Source organism: Nerophis lumbriciformis, linkage group LG20, assembly GCF_033978685.3.
Source record: "Nerophis lumbriciformis linkage group LG20, RoL_Nlum_v2.1, whole genome shotgun sequence".
Taxonomy (NCBI): domain Eukaryota; kingdom Metazoa; phylum Chordata; class Actinopteri; order Syngnathiformes; family Syngnathidae; genus Nerophis; species Nerophis lumbriciformis.
Window position 1 is genome coordinate 5,978,904 of NC_084567.2, and position 22,940 is coordinate 6,001,843.

General features: G+C 41.2%; 3 protein-coding genes across 4 annotated transcripts in view; all 3 read left to right on the forward strand.

The window, feature by feature from the left end:
* The first annotated feature begins 200 nt into the window (after positions 1-200).
* LOC133619320 (uncharacterized) overlaps positions 201-22,940 on the forward strand; it is a 29,316-nt gene continuing 6,576 nt past the window's right edge. The window contains exons 1-2 of one of the 2 annotated variants that reach the window (XM_061980291.1): positions 201-332; positions 5,201-5,539. In XM_061980291.1, coding sequence (XP_061836275.1) covers positions 230-332; positions 5,201-5,535 — 438 coding nt within the window. In that variant the 5' untranslated portion in view covers positions 201-229 and the 3' untranslated portion in view covers positions 5,536-5,539. Of the gene's footprint in view, positions 333-5,200; positions 5,540-22,940 lie in introns of those variants that run through there. The other variant, XM_061980290.2, reaches the window with a different exon arrangement.
* Positions 6,549-8,796, forward strand: LOC133619378 (uncharacterized). Its single transcript, XM_061980357.2, has one exon. The coding sequence runs from the start codon at positions 6,910-6,912 to the stop codon at positions 7,639-7,641; it is 732 nt and encodes a 243-aa protein (XP_061836341.1). The 5' UTR covers positions 6,549-6,909; the 3' UTR covers positions 7,642-8,796.
* Positions 12,160-22,940, forward strand: part of LOC133619354 (uncharacterized) — a 65,969-nt gene continuing 55,188 nt past the window's right edge. Inside the window, exon 1 of the mRNA XM_072915269.1 lies at positions 12,160-12,434. The gene's annotated coding sequence lies outside the window, so the exon portion shown is untranslated. The remainder of the gene's footprint in view (positions 12,435-22,940) is intronic.

Consider the following 22,940-nt stretch of genomic DNA (forward strand, 5'->3'; position numbering starts at 1 on the left):
GCAGTTGTCGATCGGAAGTTGCAAACTTCCGGCGCATGCGCAAACACATGGAACAGTGTTAAAAAGGAAAGTCAAAGATGGCGGACTAAGTTTCACATTTACGATCTTATAGATTCAAAAATAGCATCAAATACCTCAACTATTCGCCTTTTATTAAGCCCACCAAACGGACTCTGAGTGTGGAGCGATGGCGTGTTACCTGAAGTGAAGATTGAAGACGTGATAGAAGATGGACGACTACTGCTATGCTAAGATGGCGACGTCCGCTAAAAGAGAAGATGAAAGAGAATCAGCGCCACCAACGGAGAACAATCTGAAAAGCGAAGATGAAGGTGAGTGTGTTGCGTTCCCTCATTTGAAAGCTGTTTGAATTCCAAGCCCTAAAAATATAAATTAGCCGACTTTGTTGAACAATGTAAACAAAGAACATGTTAGCATTTTTACCTCGATTAAAAATGGCGGAAGTGTCTCTTACAAAATTACCGCAGTAGTATCCTGCACCGGAAAAACTGCCTTAACTTAAATAAAAAGTGATATTAATCGAGATTGGAAGGTATATACTTTGTAGTTTTTGTTGAGCACTTAGCAATAGTGCTAATTGCTTGAGCTGCTTATCACATACTTGCCAACCTTGAGACCTCCGATTTCGGGAGGTGGGGGGTGGGGGGCGTGGTTAAGATATATATATATATATATATATATATATATATATATATATATATATATATATATAAAAGAAATACTTGACTTTCAGTGAATTCTAGCTATATATATATATACATATATATTTTATTATATATATATATATATGTCTTAATAAGGTTATCCAAAAAATAGTGCTCGATACCGTAGTAGAGCGCAACGGGGGATGCTTACAAACATCAGTTGTCTACCAATCTAAGGTAATACGCAAGGACATTAACACATCCGACACATATGTAGGATTAACCAAGGGTGAATTCAAAACCAGATGGAACAACCACAAGGCTTCTTTCAGGAACAAAAACCTGCGAAATACCACAGAACTCAGCAAACACATTTGGGACCTCAAAGACAATAATGTTGAATATTCAATAACATGGCAAATTCTTGCATCCAGCACACCTTACAATAGTGGTAATAAAAGATGCAACCTATGCTTGAAAGAGAAACTGTTTATTATCTACCGTCCAGACCTGTCATCCCTCAACAAGCGCAGCGAAATTGTAACAACATGCCGCCATAGACGGAAACACCTCCTAGGTAACACATGAACCAATCACCACGCCCCTAGGCCAGCCTGTACCCACCCACTCTGTGCCCTATATAAACCATGGTATGCGAATGCTCCCATTAAAATCTCCTGACGATTGAGGGTACCCCCCTCATGAAACAGGCCTGTAGAGATGAAATAGTCTTGTGATTTTTTTTCCCACACATACATATATATATATATATATATTTATATATATATATATATATATATATATATATATATGTGTATATTTATATACATAAATAAAAGGAATACTTGAATTTCAGTGTTCATTTATGTACACATATACACACACATAAGTTAAGGGTTGAACTGTCCATCCTTGTTCTATTCTCTGTCACTATTTCAGAACACACACATTATACAAATATACATTATAAAATCAATAAGAAAACGGGAGCTCTAATTTGGGAGTCTGAATTAGGATCAGAAGTTCCTATATAAACATTGCGTACTCACGTCGCCATTTTGTATTGATTACTGCAGCTGTGCACTGGATTCATTCACAAATACAAACTGCAACTCACAAACACTTTAGAGTTAGGCTCCACCATCAGAATGTGTACTTAAACTTATAAAGATCACATGGATATTATTCAGTGAGTTGATTCACCAAAACTAACCTGTTATACAGGAGGAAAAAGCACACAGGACGTTTCAATTGTTCACAGACTGGTCGCTCTCATCAGAATGACAAGACACTTCCGGTCTGCAGGTGATAGCATTCAATTGGGAAGAAACGCCCTACTGCCCCCTACTGACCAATGTGAATACTGACAAATGTGTAATGACAGCTCCAAAAACGAATTCAAACCACAAAATAAACTAAATAAATCAACACAAAAATGTGACACATTATGGGTGGGTCACATATGCATGTACAACAGACTGTCAACACATCACTCAGGTCTGCATGGAGCTGGAGGGGGCGTGGCCTCCAGCTCCATCTGAATTTCGGGAGAAAATTTGTCCCGGGAGGTTTTCGGGAGAGGCGCTGAATTTCGTGAGTCTCCCGGAAAATCCGGGAGGGTTGGCAAGTATGGCTTATCACTCAGCTTCTAAAACTAGCAGCTCAACTCCTTATATTCAGGCTCAAAAATATGAGGTTCTGGATCATAATTTGTCCCAAAAGTAATCTTTGATGGCACTCATGAAGTCTGCCTTTATTAGTAATAGTTGGTGGTGGTGTTGAAGGAAATAGCGAACGTTGTGATGCTAGGGTGACCATTTACATGACACCAAAAAGGGGGACATTATGCGGCATATCAATAAATTACTATGGTGTACATAGAACTCTGGTATACTCTTATTTATAGTACAATTTTGAGTGGTTTAAAGATTATGTTTGTGTGGCTGAATAGGAAAAAATATTAAAGTCAAGTGTTTTAACAGGTGGTTAATCAATACATTGTGGTGTTCAAAAAGTGACCACTGAGATGAATCTTTTCAAGTGCAGAGTGCCACAAAGCATAACATGTGTGGACTTAAATGTAAACAACAATTATCAGGTAGCATATATAATTTAAAAAAAATGCCACAAAAAAATGTCCACATCAACATCAAGGCTGCTTGCTGCATATCTGGTTGCGTTATGCAGAATATGGGCCAAACAGTTTGCAGGGAGCACATCTTTTTGGCTCAGTTTCAGCTTCTGATACACACTGTCATACTTGCCAACCCTCCCGGATTTTCCGGGAGACTCCCGAAATTCAGCGCCTCTCCCGAAAACCTCCCGGGACAAATTTTCTCCCGAAAAACTCCCGAAACTCAGGCGGACCTGAGTGACATGTTGACAACACACAACAACAGTGTCTACCGTAAAGCAGTTCGTCTGCCGTAAACAGCAATGTTGTGACACTTTTAAACAGGACAATACTGCCATCTACTGTACATGCATATGTGACCCACCCATAATGTGTCACATTTTTGTGTTGATTTATTTAGTTTATTTTGTGGTTTGAATTCGTTTTTGGAGCTGTCATTACACATTTATCAGTATTCACATTGGTCAGTAGGGGGCAGTAGGGCGTTTCTTCCCAATTGAATGCTATCACCTGCAGACCGGAAGTGTCTTGTCATTCTGATGAGCGCGACCAGTCTGTGAACAATTGAAACGTCCTGTGTGCTTTTTCCTCCTGTATAACAGGTTAGTTTTGGTGAATCAACTCACTGAATAATATCCATGTGATCTTTATAAGTTTAAGTACACATTCTGATGGTGGAGCCTAACTCTAAAGTGTTTGTGAGTTGTAGTTTGTAAATGAACACTGAAATTCAAGTATTTATTTTATTTATATATATATATATATATATATAAATAAAATAAATACTTGAATTTCAGTGTTCATTTACAAACTACAACTCACATATATATATATATATATATATATATATATAGCTAGAATTCACTGAAAGTCAAGTATTTCTTATATATATATTTATATATATATATATCTTAACCACGCCCCCAACCACGCCCCCTGTCCCACCCCTGACCACGCCCCCACCCCCACCTCCCGAAATCGGAGGTCTCAAGGTTGTATGCACACTGTTATGTTTGCCATAATTGACACTGCCATTGTCTGCTGCATATGCAGACATGTTTTTCACCTCTAAGCCAGACATCTCAAGTTTTGCCAGCAGCTGGTTTGTTATGGCTTCTGACGTTTCGTAACTGTCACTATAAAAATCCAACAGGACATGTTGGATGCCTTCATCAAAGTGAAAATACCTTACCACAATGGGAAAACGCGTGTTTGTTCCTTTATTTGAGGCGTCGGTTGCCATGGAAAAGGGTAGGTTGTTTTCTTTTATGTAGTCAATATGTTCCTGTGCCGAATAGTGAGCGATGACGTTCTCGCACAATGCCTTGGCTTTTGTTCGGCCACAGGCCATCCCTTTAGCTGTGGGCGAGTCACTGAAAATCTCCCGGTCCACTTTCATGCCGCAGTCTAAACTTCTGTAGGACTGGTGATGCTTTACAGCATGGTACACCTCGCACAGCTCCGCAGCGGTTATCTTGTCATCCAGGGGGCGACGAAACTTCACGAAAAAATGTCCTCATTGAAGAGGTACCTGCCGCACGTTTATTACTTTTATGTTTATCCGTACCCGCATGCCGTTCAATTGCAGCTTCACATCGACAAAGTGTGCAGAAGCCATGGAATGAGTCTCGACTGCTTTTCGTTATAAATTCGTGCTCTTTTATCCATTCAGAATTAAACGAGGTCTTGCGTTTTGGCATGATGCTAACTTTCTGTCAATGTCATGCCGCAGCAGCACATGGACCCAATGATGAGCAGATTTGTATCCGACACCGCTCTTAGCCAATCATTTGATTTGTTACTGCGTTGGGGGCATTTTTTTTACGGTTTTTGATTGGGTATTGCGCTGCAGCCCAGCAAAGATGAAAAAACGCCGCTCTTCAAGCCTAGTGCCTCAAAAAGGAGGACAAATACATGTCCGGCTTGATGCTGCGCCGGACGCCGGACAGGGCATTAAAAATCCGGACTGTCCGGCCTAAATCCGGACACCTGGTCACCCTATGTGATGCGTATGTGAAAATAATGTGCTGCCATTTGCTTAAAATGATTTTAAAAAATGATGAAAATACGTAAATATTACCGGTACATGTTATTATGAATGTGCCTGTTATTACAGTACATCTATACATACAGCGTGCATATACAAAGAGTTTTATTATAAAAGAAACAAAGTGCATCCCCACTATCTGCATTGTTAGCTGACTTTTGCTAGTGTTTATTTACGAGTTAGAATCAGTGATGGGCAGTAGTGCACAACATTTAGCGACGCTATGTAGCTTAACTACAGTTCCCAGTAGCGTGGCGTTAGCCTCGCTCCTTTTTGAACCCGTGGTGATACCGAATAACCCTACTACACACACATACAGTATAAGAAAGTGTTTTTGTTGTTTGTGTCTTGCAGACGTCCAGCAGCTGATTGGTAATCCAGAAGAAGTTTCCCCTCAGTTAGGGGGGAGCTCCACTTTGAAGCAGGAGACTCCACAACCACCCTGCATTAAAAAGGAAGAGGAGGAACTCTGCATCACTCAGGAGGGAGAGTGTCTTCTAGGACGAGAGGAAGCTGATTACACCAAGTTTCCACTGAGTATTCTCTCTGTGAAGACTGAAGATGATGAAGAGAAACCACAAGACGAAGACCAGGTTGAAGAACCTTTGAGCAGCGATAAAGACTGTGAAGGTAAAAATGTTGGAGCTGCTCAGTTTGTGGCGAAAGCTTTTCTCAAAATAGCTCTTTGACTCGACACATGAGAACACACACAGATGAAAAACCATATAAGTGTTCAATCAATCAATCAATCAAAGTTTATTTATATATTCCTTAATCACAAATTTCTCAAAGGGCTGCACAAGCCACAACGACACCCTAGGCTCAGATCCCACATCAAGTCAAGAAAAAAACTCAACCTTTGCGACCGGTGCAATGGAGGTAAAGGGGATCTAGTTACCGGTAATAGTGTGAGAGTCCAGTTCATGGGGGATCTAGTTAATAGTGTGAGAGTCCAGTCCATAAGTAAGTCTGAAGCAAAGGTGGTAGAAGTAATCACCACATTTGGCAAGGCATGTTTTAAAGCAGCTGTTGTGAAAGTAGTGTATGTGTGTGTACACCTTTAAGAGTGGCAGTATGTGGGGTGAGTGATGTGATTAAGTGAGTGGGCGAGTAAGGAGAGGTAATGGTATCATGAGCAGGAGTGTTAATAGCATGGTGGATGTCCGATGTACCCTGTGGAAATAATAAATAAAGTGACCAAGTTGTAACTAATCGACGGCCTCGTCCTTCCGACCAAAGAGCGGAGCTTTATGGACCCAGTGTTACCCCCGACAAAACATGGGCCCTGGAGGGAACGTCTCCCTTGCGCTCCTCGACCACGGTCTGGGAGCCCACAAACAGGAAAGGTGTAAAGCAACCCTTGCAGAGCGGCGGCTCCCTGTTTAAAGTGTCACCTTTATTGTTAGTTTAGAAGCCCAAATACCTCCATATTGCACTTCACACACCCTCTTTATTAACCAGTAGAATTGTCCTTTGTTGCCTTTCTTCCTCTCCACCATGTTACTGCTTGTATGCACTTTGTGTGTGCGTTTTGACACACTCAACATCATGCGCCTCGGCTCTGTAGTCACCGCCGCACAGCGGCATTCAGATGAAAGAACGGTACCGGCACTTTTCAAAGGTGTAGTACCGATTTCAATTGATTAGTACCACAATACTTTATTAGTAGCAGTATACTGTACAACCCTACTACACACACATACAGTACATAGAAGAAAGTGTGTTTTTATTGTTTGTGTCTTGCAGACGTCCAGCAGCTGATCGGTAATCCAGAAGAAGTTTCCCCTCAGTTAGGGGGGAGCTCCACTTTGAAGCAGGAGACTCCACAACCACCCTGCATTAAAAAGGAAGAGGAGGAACTCTGCATCACTCAGGAGGGAGAGTGTCTTCTAGGACGAGAGGAAGCTGATTACACCAAGTTTCCACTGAGTATTCTCTCTGTGAAGACTGAGGATGATGAAGAGAAACCACAAGTAGACAACCTCTTAGCTCCACTATCAGATAGTGAGGCTGAAGATGAGGTTGAAGTAACTTTGAGCAGCGATACAGACTGTGAAGGTGATATGAGGACTCACACTGACAACAAACACTCTGAATTCTCTACAAAGAAGAGAGGTAAAACATGTTTGAGCTGCTCAGTTTGTGCTGAAAGTTTTACTAAAAAGAGCCATTTGACTCAACACATGAGAACACACACAGGAGAAAAAACATTTAATTGTTCAGTTTGTGACAAAAGCTTTTCTCGAAATAGCATTTTGACTGAACACATGAGAACACACACGGGTGAAAAACCATTTAGTTGTTCAGTTTGTGGCGTAAACTTTTCTCAAAATAGCCATTTGACTCAACACATGACAACACACACAGGTGAAAAACCATTTAATTGTTCAGTTTGTGGCAAAAGCTTTTCTGTTAAGAATAATTTGACTCAACACATGAGAACACATACAGGTGAAAAACCATTTAGTTGTTCAGTTTGTGGCGTAAGCTTTTCTCGAAATAGCCATTTGACTCAACACATGACAACACACACAGGTGAAAAACCATTTAATTGTTCAGTTTGTGGCAAAAGCTTTTCTGGTAATAGCAATTTGACTAAACACATGAGAACACACACAGGTGAAAAACCATGTAAGTGTTCAGTTTGTGACAAAAGTTTCTCTGTTAAGAGCAAATTGACTCAACACATGAGAACACACACTGGAGAAAAATCATTTAGTTGTTCAGTGTGCTGTAAAAGGTTCCCACGTAATGCAGACGTAGTAAAACACGTAAGAACACACAAGGGAAAATAACCAGTTAGCTGTTTAGTTTGTGGTATGTTGCTCATATGTGGTGACATCCACCCTACCCAGGACCTCCTCGCTGCTTCTTTCACAAATATCTGAGGTATTCATACAAACTTGGATTATTTGGAGCATAATCTTATCCACTCATGATCCCATGTCTTCTCTGTATCTGAAACCTTCCTGAACAGTAAGATAGATGATGCTTCAAGTGCTTGGTTACTCCTTCTTCAGTCCAGGGACCTGGGGCCTCATGTGTCAAGTTTGTACACGCTCAAAAACCTGCATTACACCCTTTTTCATAACCAAGTGCCAACTTTTACTGATCGATGTGCAAATCAGAGACATATGAACAATTAACCCCCAGCACCCACAACCCAACCCCCACCTTCTTGGACAGTTGGGCATAACAGGTTCAATCCAGCCCGCGAGATGAGTTTGCGAAGTGTAAAATTCAGCTGCATTTTTTTATGAAATAAACTGCTGTTCTAAATGTGTCCACTGGATGTCGCAATAACAATTCTGTTAGGCAAGCAAATAGTTTATACTTGGGCGAGCAAGTATACCAAGCAAGAGGTACATGGTAAAGCGGGGCTGTGACTCCTTCCCCTCCACCCAACGTAAAACAGGAGTAAAATAAGCAATCAGTAACCCCACTTAAAATGCAGCGTGAGACACTGCACACTGATATAGTTCTGTGAAAATGATTGTCTTCTGTGCAAATGTAAAGAAAGTGAACAGTGTGTGATTTACTGCAATACTGTCAGTCTTTGAACTTTTTATTTGTGCTTTGTTGAAATCGTTCACACATTGCACAGCTTTTATTTTTCTATCAATACACATTATGTCTAGAAGACAGGAAGTAACTCAACACTCTTGAATAGTTTCTACCTCAGTTTGTATGGTTTGTTGAGTTAGCACAGGATTAATATGTGGAAATGACAAATGAGGTAGTTGATACATAGAATAGTTTTTATTCATGCTCTATTTAGTTTTTTGTTCAATCCTAGATGGGTTGTGACTTAAAGTTCAATTGCTTTGTAGAAACACTGAAATTAAGTCTAAATTAATTGTGGTCTTAAAGGTGTTTTTGAAAATGCACCATTTTTTCCCCTCTAAATGTTTAACTAACTTGAAGTGTTTTGTCAAGATGATTATTTGTGATATGTACATTTTCAGAATGTGCTTGTTCTAGTTTTGGCCAAAGTAAAAAAAGAAAACAATCTGAAGTTGTCATAGTCGTATTTTTAAGTTATCATACCATGATTTTACTCGTCCCGCCCACGTGGAAATAGATTTTCCTCCATGCGGCCCCTGAGCTAAAATGAGTTTGACACCCCTGCTGTAATCTGACTCATGTGAGCAGGTTACTGTATAAACACATTTTGTTATAAGCAGTGTTGGGTTAGTTACTGAAAACCAGTAACTAGTTACAGTTACTAGTTACTTTATTTCAAAAGTAACTCAGTTACTAACTCAGTTACTTAAACCAAAAAGTAATGCGTTACTGTGAAAAGTAACTAGTTACTTATATATATATATTTTATTTTTTTAAGGCCCCATTTAATGCCCTTTTAGCCTTCATTTCAGTACTGTTATTGCACTGGAGAATAATACAATCTGTTGATCAACTTGACATGCATTTGCATCACTGAACTCTGCTAAGCAATGTGGTCTACATACAACACACAAAGACAAAGATATGTTTTAAAGGGCCAATTTGTTTCAGACCAGAACAAATTGACAAAACTATTTTAAATAGCTGCAACTTAACATACATAAGTAACAAACAGCATAATAACAACATAGCTGTAAAACAAGAAAGGCACACACTACATACATAAAGCCTAACCAGGCGTTTTCTCAAGGAATTCTGAAATAAAATCATGTCTGAAGCCCAGAACACTCTACACATTTCCCCACTTAGTTTAGAGAAAAGGAAATATTAGCCTGGCCCACTAGTATCCCTCTTTAGGTTTGTGAACTTTATAGTCTAAATATTTAGAGTGATGTGATAATCAAACACTCTAAAAGTCTTAAATGAAAGAGTATATAAGAGAATTGACAGAGTGTGTGTACCTTCAGTGTGCAGTGCCTCATTAAAATCCAGCCGCTGTTGGAGGTGGAGGTGAAGTGTGTGTCTCTTTACTAGCTTTGTCGAAGCATGTTGTTTTTGTCGCTGTTTCAGCATATTTGAAACTTACATTCAACTAAAATGTTCTTTTCTTTGTGGTCGATAAAAGAAACGTACTGAAAATATCTCCATTTTAAGAAACTCGGCTTCGGGGTTCGCCATGACGTCTTGATAGTAGACACAGACACGCCCCCTCCCACACACACACACACACACACACACACACACACACACACACACACACACACACACACACGTACACACAGACAGCGCGCGGCGCGCCTCTTTTTTGTCGCCTCTTCAGCAGCGCTGCAACACTCAGATCTTCTCAGTTTCTAGCCGATACTACATAAAAAATAACGCAAAATAACGCAGTAACGCATCATGTAGTAACGGTAACGGAGTTACTGAATATAAAAAATAACGCGTTAGATTACTAGTTACCGCCGATAGTAACGGCGTTACAGTAACGCGTTTAACGCGTTAGTCCCAACACTGGTTATAAGTTATAAAAATGTGTTCAGTTCTCAGAGACACATCAATGTCAGTGTAGCTGCTGACAGAAGCAACATGTATATTTGATATATAATGTCATAGTTGGTGAGAATAAATAAATACAATGCATAAAGATAAGTTCATATTTTATACATAATGTGATTAAAAAGGTATTTTCTTGGGTTAATTCATGCAAGTTTATCTTAACTTTATTTTTGTTACAAACCCATGTCAATTGAGTGGGGAATATAATTTGGTCACGTTGTTGTGGGGACAATTAATATGTGAGGGAATTAAGGAAGCAGCATGAGACGACAAGTGTTTGATGTGGAAGACGTTAATGGAGTCTCGGATTGAAAATAAACTTTATTCCCTTGGAGTTTATGAAGCCAACAAGGTTTGGTTACTTCTGATATGTTTGTGAAATCTATGTGTTTTCTTTTTTGGATGTCAGACTAATTGTAAGTTCTGTTTGCTTATTTTATTAGTTTCACACTTTCACAAGACTTACTTTGTCAAACAACTTGCCGTTTGCTTGAACCCACTAAAATACAGAATACAACTTTGTCGATTTTTGTTTAATTTCTATCTCCAAAGTATTTTGATATCAAAAATGTTTTCGCCATAAGGAGCACTTCAATTATGAGCCAGAAATGTAAGAAAAGATGAAAAGGGCCGCTAGTTATTTAAAAGGTATTTTATTTTTTAAAGTGCAGTTGTCGATCGGAAGTCGCACACTTCTGGCGCATGCGCAAACACATCAAAAGCGGAAAGTCCAAGATGGCGGACTAAGCGGCGTGGCTTTCCGGAGAAGTTTCACATTTACGATCTTATAGATTCAAAAATAGCATCAAATACCTCAACTATTCACCTTTTCTTAAGCCCACCAAACGGATTTTGAGTGTGAAGCGATGGCGTGTTATCTGAAGTGAAGATTGAAGACGTGATAGAAGATGGACGACTACTGCTATGCTAAGATGGCGACGTCCGCTAAAAGAGAACATGAAAGAGAATCAACTTCCAGCAAATCACCAACGGAGATAAAGACGAAAGATGAAGGTGAGTGTGTTGCGTTCCCTCATTTGAAAGCTGTTTGAATTCCAAGCCCTAAAAATAGAAATTAGCCTACTTTGTTGAACAATGTGAACAAAGAACCTGTTAGCATTTTTACCTCGGATCAAAAATGGGGGAAATGTTTGTCAGAAGTTACTGCAGTAGTATCCTGCACCGGAAAAATTGCCTTCATTTAAATAAAAAGTGATATTAATCGAGATTGGATGGTATATACTTTGTATTTTTTGTTTAGCACTTAGCAATAGTGCTAATTGCTTGATCTGCTTATCAGTCAGCTTCTAAAACTTGTAGCTCATCCTCCTTATATTCAGGCTCAAAAATATAAGGTTCTGGATCATAATTTGTCCCAAAGTCTTCTTGGATGGCACTCGTGAAGTCTGCCTATATTAGTTATAGTTGGTGGTGGTGTTGAAGGAAATAGCGAACGTTGTGATAAGCCTGTGAAAATAATTTGCTTAAAATGATAACAAATGATGAAAATACGTATATATTACATGTTATTATGAATGTGCCTGTTATTACAGCACATATATACTTACAGCGTGTATATAAAACGTTGCTGGATATTTTTTTTAGAGTTTTTGTTTATAAAAGAAATAGAGTGCATCCCCATTACCTGCATTGTTAGCTGACTTTTTCTAGTGTTTATTTACGAGTTAGAATCAATAGTGCACAACAAGTAGCAACGCTATGTAGCCTAACTACAGTTCCCAGTAGCGTGGCGTTAGCCTCACTCCTTTTTGAACCCGTGGTGAAACCGAACAACCCTACTTCACACACATACAGTATATAGGAAAGTGTGTTTTTGTTGTGTGTCTTGCAGACGTCCAGCAGCTGATCGGTAATCCAGAAGAAGTTTCCCCTCAGTTAGGGGGGAGCTCCACTTTGAAGCAGGAGACTCCACAACCACCCTGCATTAAAAAGGAAGAGGAGGAACTCTGCATCACTCAGGAGGGAGAGTGTCTTCTAGGACGAGAGGAAGCTGATTACACCAAGTTTCCACTGAGTATTCTCTCTGTGAAGACTGAAGATGATGAAGAGAAACCACAAGACGAAGACGAGGTTGAAGAACCTTTGAGCAGCGATAAAGACTGTGAAGGTAAAAATGTTGGAGCTGCTCAGTTTGTGGCGAAAGCTTTTCTCAAAATAGCTATTTGTCTCGACACATGAGAACACACACAGATAAAAAAACATATAAGGGTTCAATCAATCAATCAAAGTTTATTTACATATTCCTTAATCACACATTTCTCAAAGGGCTGCACAAGCCACAACGACATCTTAGGCTCAGATCTCACATCAGGGCAAGAAAAAACTCAACCTTTGCGACCGGTGCAATGGACGTAAAGTGGATCTAGTTAAAGGCCTACTGAAACCCACTACTACCGACCACGCAGTCTGATAGTTTATACATCAATGATGAAATCTTAACATTGCAACACATGCCAATACGGCCGGGTTAGCTTACTAAAGTGCAATTTTAAATTTCGCGCGACATATCCTGCTGAAAACGTCTCGGTATGATGACGTCAGCGCGTGACGTCGCGGATTGTAGAGGACATTTTGAGACAGCATTTGGGCCAGCTATTAAGTCGTCTGTTTCATCGCAAAATTCCACAGTATTCTGGACATCTGTGTTGGTGAATCTTTTGCAATTTGTTCAATGAACAATGGAGACAGCAAAGAAGAAAGCTGTAGGTGGGAAGCGGTGTATTGCGGCCGACTTCAGCAACACAAACACGGCCGGTGTTTCATTGTTTACATTCCCGAAACATGACAGTCAAGCTTTACCATTGGCCTGTGGAGAACTGGGACAACAGAGACTCTTACCAGGAGGACTTTGAGTTGGATGCGCAGACACGGTACCGTGAGTACGCTTCCAAACATTTGATCGCTTGCCCGTACGTGCGTGCCGCTATGTGCATGTCACGTACGTAACTTTGGGGAAATATATGTGCTGTATGAACTTTGGGGAGGTGAACGGTACTTTGGGCTGTGGGATTGAGTGTGTTGTGCAGGTGTTTGAGTTGTATTGGCGGGTTATATGGACGGGAGGGGGGAGGTGTTTGTTATGCGGTATTAATTTGTGGCATATTAAATATAAGCCTGGTTGTGTTGTGGCTAATAGAGTATATATATGTCTTGTGTTTATTTACTGTTTTAGTCATTCCCAGCTGAATATCAGGTCCCACCCGCCTCTCACAGCATCTTCCCTATCTGAATCGCTCCCACCGCCCTCTAGTTCTTCACTCTCACTTTCCTCATCCACAAATCTTTCATCCTCGCTCAAATTAAAGGGGAAATCGTCGCTTTCTCCGTCCGAATCGCTCTCGCTGCTGGTGGCCATGATTGTAAACAATGTGCGGATGTGAGGAGCTCCACAACCTGTGACGTCACGCTACTCGTCTGCTACTTCCGGTACAGGCAAGGCTTTTTTATCAGCGACCAAAAGTTGCGAACTTTGTCGTCGATGTTCTCTACTAAATCCTTTCAGCAAAAATATGGCAATATCGCGAAATGATCAAGTATGACACATAGAATGGACCTGCTATCCCTGTTTAAATAAGAAAATCGCATTTCAGTAGGCCTTTAACACATTTGTTGAAATCATCATTACACAAAACATGTGTTGATTGCCAACACATTCGTTTTAAGAGTATACCGAACAATATCACGAAAAGTGCTGATTTTAACACAAAGAATATACCGTATTTTCCGCACTATAAGGCGCACCGGATTATAAGGCGCACCTTCAATGAATCCATCCATCCATCCATTCTCTACCGCTTATTCCCTTTGGGGTCGCGGGGGGCGCTGGAGCCCATCTCAGCTACAATCGGGCGGAATGTCATATTTAAAAACATTGTTCATATATAAGGCGCACCGGATTATAAGGCGCACCTATGCATCCATTAGATCAGGGGTCGGCAACCTTTACCAGTCAAAGAGCCATTTTGACCAGTTTCACAAATTAAAGAAAACAATGGGAGCCACATTCATCTTTTGAAATTTAAAATGAATTAACACTGCACTCAAAAGTTCTCTCGAACGTGCCGTGATGGTACAGCATTGAGCGCCCACTACAACCAGCGTGCCGGCCCAGCCACACGTTGTATGGGGCTTCTGCTTACTCGCATCAGTGACCGCAAGGCATACTTGGTCAACAACCACACAGGTTACACTGACGTGGCGGTATAAAACAACTTTAACACTCTTACTAATAATGCGCCACACTGTGAACCCACACCAAACAAGAATGACAAACACATTTCGGGAGAACATCTGCACCGTAACACAACATAAACACAACAGAACAAATACCCAGGATCCCATGCAGCCCTAACTCTTCCGGGCTACATTATACACCCCCGCTACCAAACCCCGCCCACCTCAACCGGCGCACGGGGGGGGGGTTGATGTGTGAGGGAGCAGTGTTGGGGTGGGGGCGGGGTTTGGTGGTAGCAAGTGTGTACCGTATTTTCCGCACCATAAGCCGCCGTGGGTTATAAGCCGCGCCTTCAATGAACGGCATATTTCAAAACTTTGTCCACCTATAAGCCGCCCCGTGTTATAAGCCGCATCTAACTGCGCTAAAGGAATGTCAAAAAAACAGTCAGATAGGTCAGTCAAACTTTAATAATATATTAAAAACCAGCGTGATGTGGGCGCGCATTGAGTCGTATATCAACATGGACGGAGCTGCGTGAAAAAAGCCACCCGGCCTCTTCGCGTAAACCTACCTTAACCACTCGCTCATCTTTTCTTCATCCATCCATCCCTTCGAGTTAGCTTTTATGATGACGCCGGCTGGAAAGGTCTCTTTTGGCAAGGTCTTCCTTTTGAATATCACCATGGGTGGAAGTTTCTGGCCATTAGCATGGCAAGCTAGAACCACAGTGAAGGATGACTTCTCATTCCCTGTGGTGCGAATATTCACCGTACGTGCTCCCGTTGTATCCACAGTGCGGTTCACAGGAATATCAAAAGTCAGTGGAACCTCGTCCATGTTGATAATGTTCTCTGGCCGGATCTTTTTTTCCGCTATCTTGTTTTTACAATATGCACGGAAAGTAGCCAGCTTTTCTTGAAAGTCTTTAGGCAGTTGCTGTGAAATAGTAGTCCGTGTGCGGATGGAGAGATTGCGTCTTTTCATGAACCGGAAACCTGTCGCTTATTAGGAGCCATTTTGTGGTCTTTACAGATGTAAACACACAAAGGAAATGAAACGTAATATCCGCGCGCTTCTTCTTCTTCTACGGGGGCGGGTGGTTGCTTACAGTAGAAGAAGAAGCGCTTCCTCTTCTATGGGGGCGGGTGCTTACCTTGGCGGTTGCTTGCGTAGAAGAAGAAGCACTTCCTCTTCTACGGGGAAAAAAGATGGCGGCTGTTTACCGTAGTTGCGAGACCGAAACTTTATGAAAATGAATCTTAATATTAATCCATATATAAAGCGCACCGGGTTATAAGCCGCACTGTCAGCTTTTGAGTAAATTTGTGGTTTTTAGGTGCGGCTAATAGTGCGGAAAATACGGTATATTGTAGCCCGGAAGAGTCAGGGCTGCATGGGATTCTGGGTATTTTTTCTGTTGTGTTTATGTTGTGTTAAGGTGCAGATGTTCTCCCGAAATGTGTCTGTCATTCTTGTTTGGTTTTGGTTCAAAGTGTGGCGCATTATTAGTAAGAGTGTTAAAGTTGTTTTATATGGCCACCGTCAGTGTAACCTGTATGGCTGTTGACCAAGTATGCCTTGCTGTCACTTACTTGTGCAAGCAGAAGATGCATATAATAAGAGGCTGGGCTGGCATGATGTCAATACAGATTGTCGAGGCCATTAAATGCTGTACCATCACCGCACGCCCTTATTATTATTGTAAGGGTGAAAATCTGAGAACATTAATCCCGGGAGTTTACTGTGAGAGGCACTGAAATCCGGAAGTCACCCGGGAAAATCGGGGGGGGATCGGCATGTATGCAGCTGAGCCATATCAGAGTGATCAAAGAGCCGCATGCGGCTCCGGAGCCGCGGGTTGCCGACCCCTGCATTAGATGGAGCTGCGCTAATGGGAATGTCAACAAAACAGTCAGATAGGTCAGGCAAACTTTATTAATAGATTACAAACCAGCGTTCTAACAACTCTGTTCACTCCCAAAATGAATAAACAGCTGATTTACTCGTAAAGTGCAATCACAAAATAGTAACAGTGCAGAGCAATAAGAATATCAATAACTCAACGTTGCTCAAACATTAAAGTCACACAACACAACACACAAAATAAACATGTAAAGCTCACTTTCTGAAGTTATTCCTCACCCCCGAATCCTTCGAATTCTTCTTCTTCAGTGTCTGAATTAAACAGTTGAGCGAATACGGCATCCAACATGCCCGGCTCCGTCTCGTCGAAGTCATTAATGGAGTCAGTGTCGCTGCTGTTGTCTAGCAGTCCAGTGACAATTCCTGCCTTCCTGAAAGCTCGGACCACAGTTGAGACTGAATCAGCCCAGGCATTTACCATCCACTGGCAGATAGTGGCGTATGTCGTCCGGCGCCGTCTCCCTGTCTTGCTGAACGTGTGTTCGCCTTCTGGCATCCACTGTTCCCACGCAGTTAGCAGTCTAGCTTTGAATGCCCTGTTGACACCAATATCTAGCGGCTGGAGTTCTTTTGTCAATCCACCCGGAATGACGGTGAGTATTGAATTAGTGTCCTTCACTTGTTTTTTGACACCATCTGTGATATGGGCACATGGACTCGTAGATCAACAGGGACGGAGCTGCGTGAGAAAACCCACCCGGTCTTTTCACGTAAATTTTTCTCAACCACTCGCTCATCTTTTCTTCATCCATCCATCCCTTCGAGTTAGCTTTGATGACGTATATGCAGTGTTGGGTTAGTTACTGAAAACCAGTAACTAGTTACAGTTACTAGTTACTTTATTTCAAAAGTAACTCAGTTACTAACTCAGTTACTTACACCAAAAAGTAATGCGTTACTGTGAAAAGTAACTATTTAGTTACCGTATTTTCCGCACCATAAGGCGCCCTGGGTTAAAAGCCGCGCCTTCAATGAACGGCATATTTCAAAACTTTGTCCACCTATAAGCCGCCCCGTGTTGTAAGCCGCATCTAACTGCGCTAAAGGAATGTCAAAAAAACAGTCAAATAGGTCAGTCAAACTTTAATAATATATTAAAACCAGCGTGATGTGGGCGCGCATGGAATCGTATATCAACCTGGACAGAGCTGCGTGAAAAAAGCCACCCGGCCTCTTCGCGTAAACTTAAACTTACCTTAACCACTCGCTCATCTTTTCTTCATCCATCCCTTCGAGTTAGCTTTTATGATGACGCCGGCTGGAAAGGTCTCTTTTGGCAAGGTCTTCCTTTTGAATATCACCATGGGTGGAAGTTTCTGGCCATTAGCATGGCAAGCTAGAACCACAGTGAAGGATGACTTCTCATTCCCTGTGGTGCGAATATTCACCGTACGTGCTCCCGTTGTATCCACAGTGCGGTTCACAGGAATATCAGTTGCTGTGAAATAGTAATCCGTGTGCGGATGGAGAGATTGCGTCTTTTCATGAACCGGATCCCTGACGCTTAGTAGGAGCCATTTTGTGGTCTTTACAGATGTAAACACACAAAGGAAATGAAACGTACCGGTACGGTAATATCCGCGCGCTTTTTCTTCTTCTACGCGGGCGGGTGGTTGCTTACAGTAGAAGAAGAAGCGCTTCCTGTTCTATGGGGGCGGGTGCTTACCTTGGCGGTTGCTTGCGTAGAAGAAAAAGCGCTTCCTGTTCTACCGGGAAAAAAGATGGCGGCTGTTTACCGTAGTTGCGAGATCGAAACTTTATGAAAATGAATCGTAATATTAATCCATATATAAAGCGCACCGGGTTAAAAGCCGCACTGTCAGCTTTTGAGTAAATTTGTGGTTTTTAGTTGCGGCTAATAGTGCGGAAAATACGGTACGTATTTTTTTCTCCTTTTTTTAAGCCTCCCATTAATGCCCTTTTAGCCTTCATTTCAGTACTGTTATTGCACTGGAGAATAATATAATTTGAGTTCCTGAAAAAGGTACAAAAGCTATACAAGTATAACCCATTTACCATTTATGTAGCTGTTTCAGCAGATTTGAATTGCTGTTTTGGGCAGTATTCCCGGGTGCGGTCACTGCTGCTACTCACTGCTCCCCTCACCTCCCAGGGGGTGATCAAGGGTGATGGGTCAAATGCAGAGAATAATTTCAACACACCTAGTGTGTGTGTGACAATCATTGGCACTTTAACTTTAAGTAGATGGGAACACAACTTACATTTAACTAAAATGTTCTTTTATTTGTGCTCGACAAAAGTAAAGTAGTGACAATGTATCCATGTTAAGAAACTCGACTTCTGGCTTCGCCATGATGTCTTTTTAGTTGTTATGAGAGTAGCGTATGTGTGTGTGTGTGTGTGTGTGTGTGTGGCCCTTTAAGATATGACAGCATGTGAAGTGAGTGACGTCAGTGAGTGAGTGGGCGAGAGAGGCGAGGGAGCGCAACAGTACGTGCGTGCAGGGGCTCTAGCTTGGTAGATGGCTGCGTGCAAGACACCAATAAAGTCACAAAATTGCAACAAACTGCCGGCCTCGTCATTCACCCTCGAGTCCGGAGCTGTAAAGACCCACTGCCGGGTAAAGTGAAGGGTGTTAGCCCCGAAGTACATAGGCCCTGGAGGAACGTCTCCGCTGCGCTCCGCTCCTCGGTCGAGGAAAGCACGCCTTTTCTTTTCCTTGTGAGACAGAAGGACGACACTTCTTCTGTTTCTAGCCGATACTACATTAAAAAATAACGTAAAATAACGCAGTAACGCATCATGTAGTAACGGTAACTGAGTTACTGAATATAAAAAATGACGCGTTAGATTACTAGTTACCGCCGAAACTAACGGCGTTACAGTAACGCGTTACTTAGTAACGCGTTAGTCCCAACACTGCGTTTATGTTATATTCTCTTGCTGCTGCTCTATTCCCGTGTTCTACTGATTGCCTTGAGTTTGAACTCTGCGTCGTAAGCGTGTCTCTTAGTAGGAGCCATTTTGGGGTCTTTAAAGAAACACACAAATGGAAATGAAACTTCATATCCCAGCATGCACCGCGTGCTTCTTCTTCTACTGGGGCGGGTGCTTACCTTGGCGGTGCTTACCGCAGAAGAAAAAGCGCTTCGTCTTCTACGGGGGAAAAAAAAGTTGGCGGCTGTTTACCGTAGTTGCGAGACCTAAACTTTATGAAAATGAATATTAATATTAATCCATATATAAAGCGCACCGGATTATAAGGCGCTAGAGATGCGCGGATAGGCAATTATTTCACCCGCAACCGCATCACAAATGTCGTCATCCATCCACCATCACCCGAACCAACATTTTATCAAAACCACACCCGCCCGCACCCGCCCGTTGTTATATATCTAATATAGACGATGCAAGGCATTAGTGAGGTTAGAAAGCTTTTGCCTGTTAACGAAAGGAGACTGATCCAATGCAGCAGAGACATTCAATGCTTGCCACGCATTAGTGGCTAAGATATATTAATGCGTGATAATATTATTTATCATTATTATAGTATTATTGTCATTTCCATTAAGAAAGTGTTGACTATTGTTGCCAATGCCCTCACACTTTGTATGCGCAGTTGCAGCAAGCAGAACGATGCTTTTAAGAAGTTAAAAAAATGTTTTATAAAGACCAGGCCTATATTTTCGTTAGGTAAAAAAAAAATGTTCTGAATTTATTTCAATGAATATTAACTTGTTAACGTTATAATGCTCAAATAGGGACGAGGGCGGGGTGCACAGTGAAACAGTGAACAATTTCGCGACAAAGATGAACCTTTATTGATTGATCTGCAGCCATGACAAAATATCAGACAATCTCCATTGTCAACGACAGGCAGGAAAAATAAAGATAAACACATAGCCTATGTTCTAGGCATAGGCTCATATGTTTTTAAGTTGAAATAAAAAAATTTAAAAAAAATGTGCCTCATAAGCCTTAGGCTGTCAATCACGCGCACAAACTTAAATTATACAATAACATATGTATGTCATCTCTATTTAAACGAAAATAAATTAAATAAATAATAATAATAAATTACCCGCAACTTATTGGCCAAGGCAAAATAGCTGAAGGGGGGAAATCAAACCCATCAGACTGCACTTTATCATCAAACTTGAATTATAATGAAAATAGACGGTCGCGACAAACAAAGCAGGCTAAATATCCTTACATTGTCGCCAATCGGAGATGCGCTTCACTTGAAAGCGAGGCCAAATAATTATTCACACATAGTAGTATATCTCCAATAGAAAAAACCACAATAAACAACGCAATTGCCTTAATTCCTTTGCATTGTAGTGCGCCCAAACAACACGTAACCATCAAAATTATTCAGCTGACCGAACTCAATATAGGTTAGACATGGGCTTATTTGGTATAGCCTATAGGTAACGTAGACTAATTCGTTTAACATATCCAACCGTATGTCTACTTACTTTTTTTTTTGTTAGCACAATGCAGGAATAAAATGGCATCTACAGTGCCAGGATTCATGCGAGAGCGCCTGGCCTCTAAAATGCGCCCTGCTGCACTGAAGGAGCGCTCACTTGCGCCACTTGTTGCTGGGACGCATAGGATTCTCTTGGCAAGGTGTTGTAGTCGTGGGAATGATTGTCCTTGTTTCCCCCAAAAGGAAAGTAGATTTTCCTCTGCTGATCCGTCGAGGTGCAAGTTTGTAGAGGAATAATCCTCTACTTCATCAACGGGCACAGGTGTATCCTCCTCCCATTCTGTGAAGTCAAACCTTTTCTTTTTCGGTGATGCACCATCAGCTCCACCTAAAGGACCGATAAAATCTATACGTTTTTCGTATGTGGGTAACAACATTTAGCTATGTATATATATTTCCGAATTGGTTTAACTGCCAACCGCCTGTATCTATTTACAATCTATTTTTTTCGTCATGTCACCCGCCCGACCCGCGGGTTATCCGCGGACTCCGCGGTTGTGTCCGCAAGCCGCGCATCTCTATAAGGCGCACTGTCAGCTTTTGAGAAAATGTATGGTTTTTAGGTGCGCCTTATAGTGCGGAAAATACGGTATTCTTAAAACAATCAATATGCCTGTTTTGTTGAGAGTAGTGCAAACGTTGCAGTCCATGAAATTGTCGTCTGAAAAGTGTTTGTGGTAATGAACCACAGCTGGAGAAAGTGTAACTCTTCTTGGGGGGAAGGTAGATGGACTTATTTTTTTCCGTGGTTTTGAGATGAGGTGAGTATTTAGTCACATTTAACAAAGTGTCTGTACAGTTTGTCGTGTCGTCAAGTAACAGAAAAGAATGGACGTGTTCAAGTCGCGAGCAACGACTCGTTAGGAGCGTGTTTTGAAGACTAGCCTACAGTTGTTTGGTCGCTGTCTGAATTTTTTAATCAAAACAGAAGAGTTTCTCTTTCCTATGTTTGGCAAATGCCACTAATAAAAAAGTTAGCGAGCATTACTACTAAGCTTCCCTGATATAATGAAAATTGCAAAAGTCGTACCAATTTATAAGAATGGAGACGTACACCAGTTTACTAACTACAGACCAGTTTCATTACTTCCACAATTCCCCAAAATCTTGGAAAAATTATTCAATAGTCGATTAGATTTATTTATTAACAAAAGTGGGACGCTTGTGGAGAACCAATATGGATTCCGAGCAAATATCTCAACATCAATAGCACTAACCAAAATAACAGAGGAAATTACCAATGCAATAGATGGTAAAGAATGTGCGGCCGCAGTATTCATGGACTTAACAAAAGCATTTGACACAATTAATCATGATATTTTAATACGAAAATTAGAACGATATGGCATCAGAGGTTTGGTATTGAATTGGGTAAGAAGTTATTTAACCAACAGGAAGCAATATGTAAAGATGGGTGAAAATATGTCAACACGGCTAGATATATCCTGTGGTGTACCCCAGGGGTCAATACTGGGACCAAGATTGTTCAATCTTTATATAAACAACATTTGTAAGGTTACGAAGGACTTAAAGTTGGTTTTATTTGCAGATGACACAACTGCTTTCTGTTCAGGAGAGAGCACACAGAAGGTAATACAAATAATAACAGAAGAAATGAACAAATTAAAAAGATGGTTTGACAAAAACAGACTATCTTTGAATCTCAGTAAAACTAAACTAATGCTATTTGGTAATAGTAGAAAAGAGCATTATACACAAATACAAATAGACGAAGTAGACATAGAAAGGGTAAAAGAAACTACCGTATTTTCCGCACCATAAACCGCCCTGGGTTATAAGCCGCGCCTTCAATGAACGGCATATTTCAAAACTTTGTCCACCTATAAGCCGCCCCGTGTTATAAGCCGCATCTAACTGCGCTAAAGGGAATGTCAAAAAAACAGTCAGATAGGTCAGTCAAACTTTAATAATATATTAAAAACCAGCGTTCTAACAACTCTTTTCACTCCCAAAATGTACGGTAATGTGCAAATGTGCAATCACAAACATAGTAAAATTCAAAATAGTGCAGAGCAATAACATCAATAACTTCATGTTGC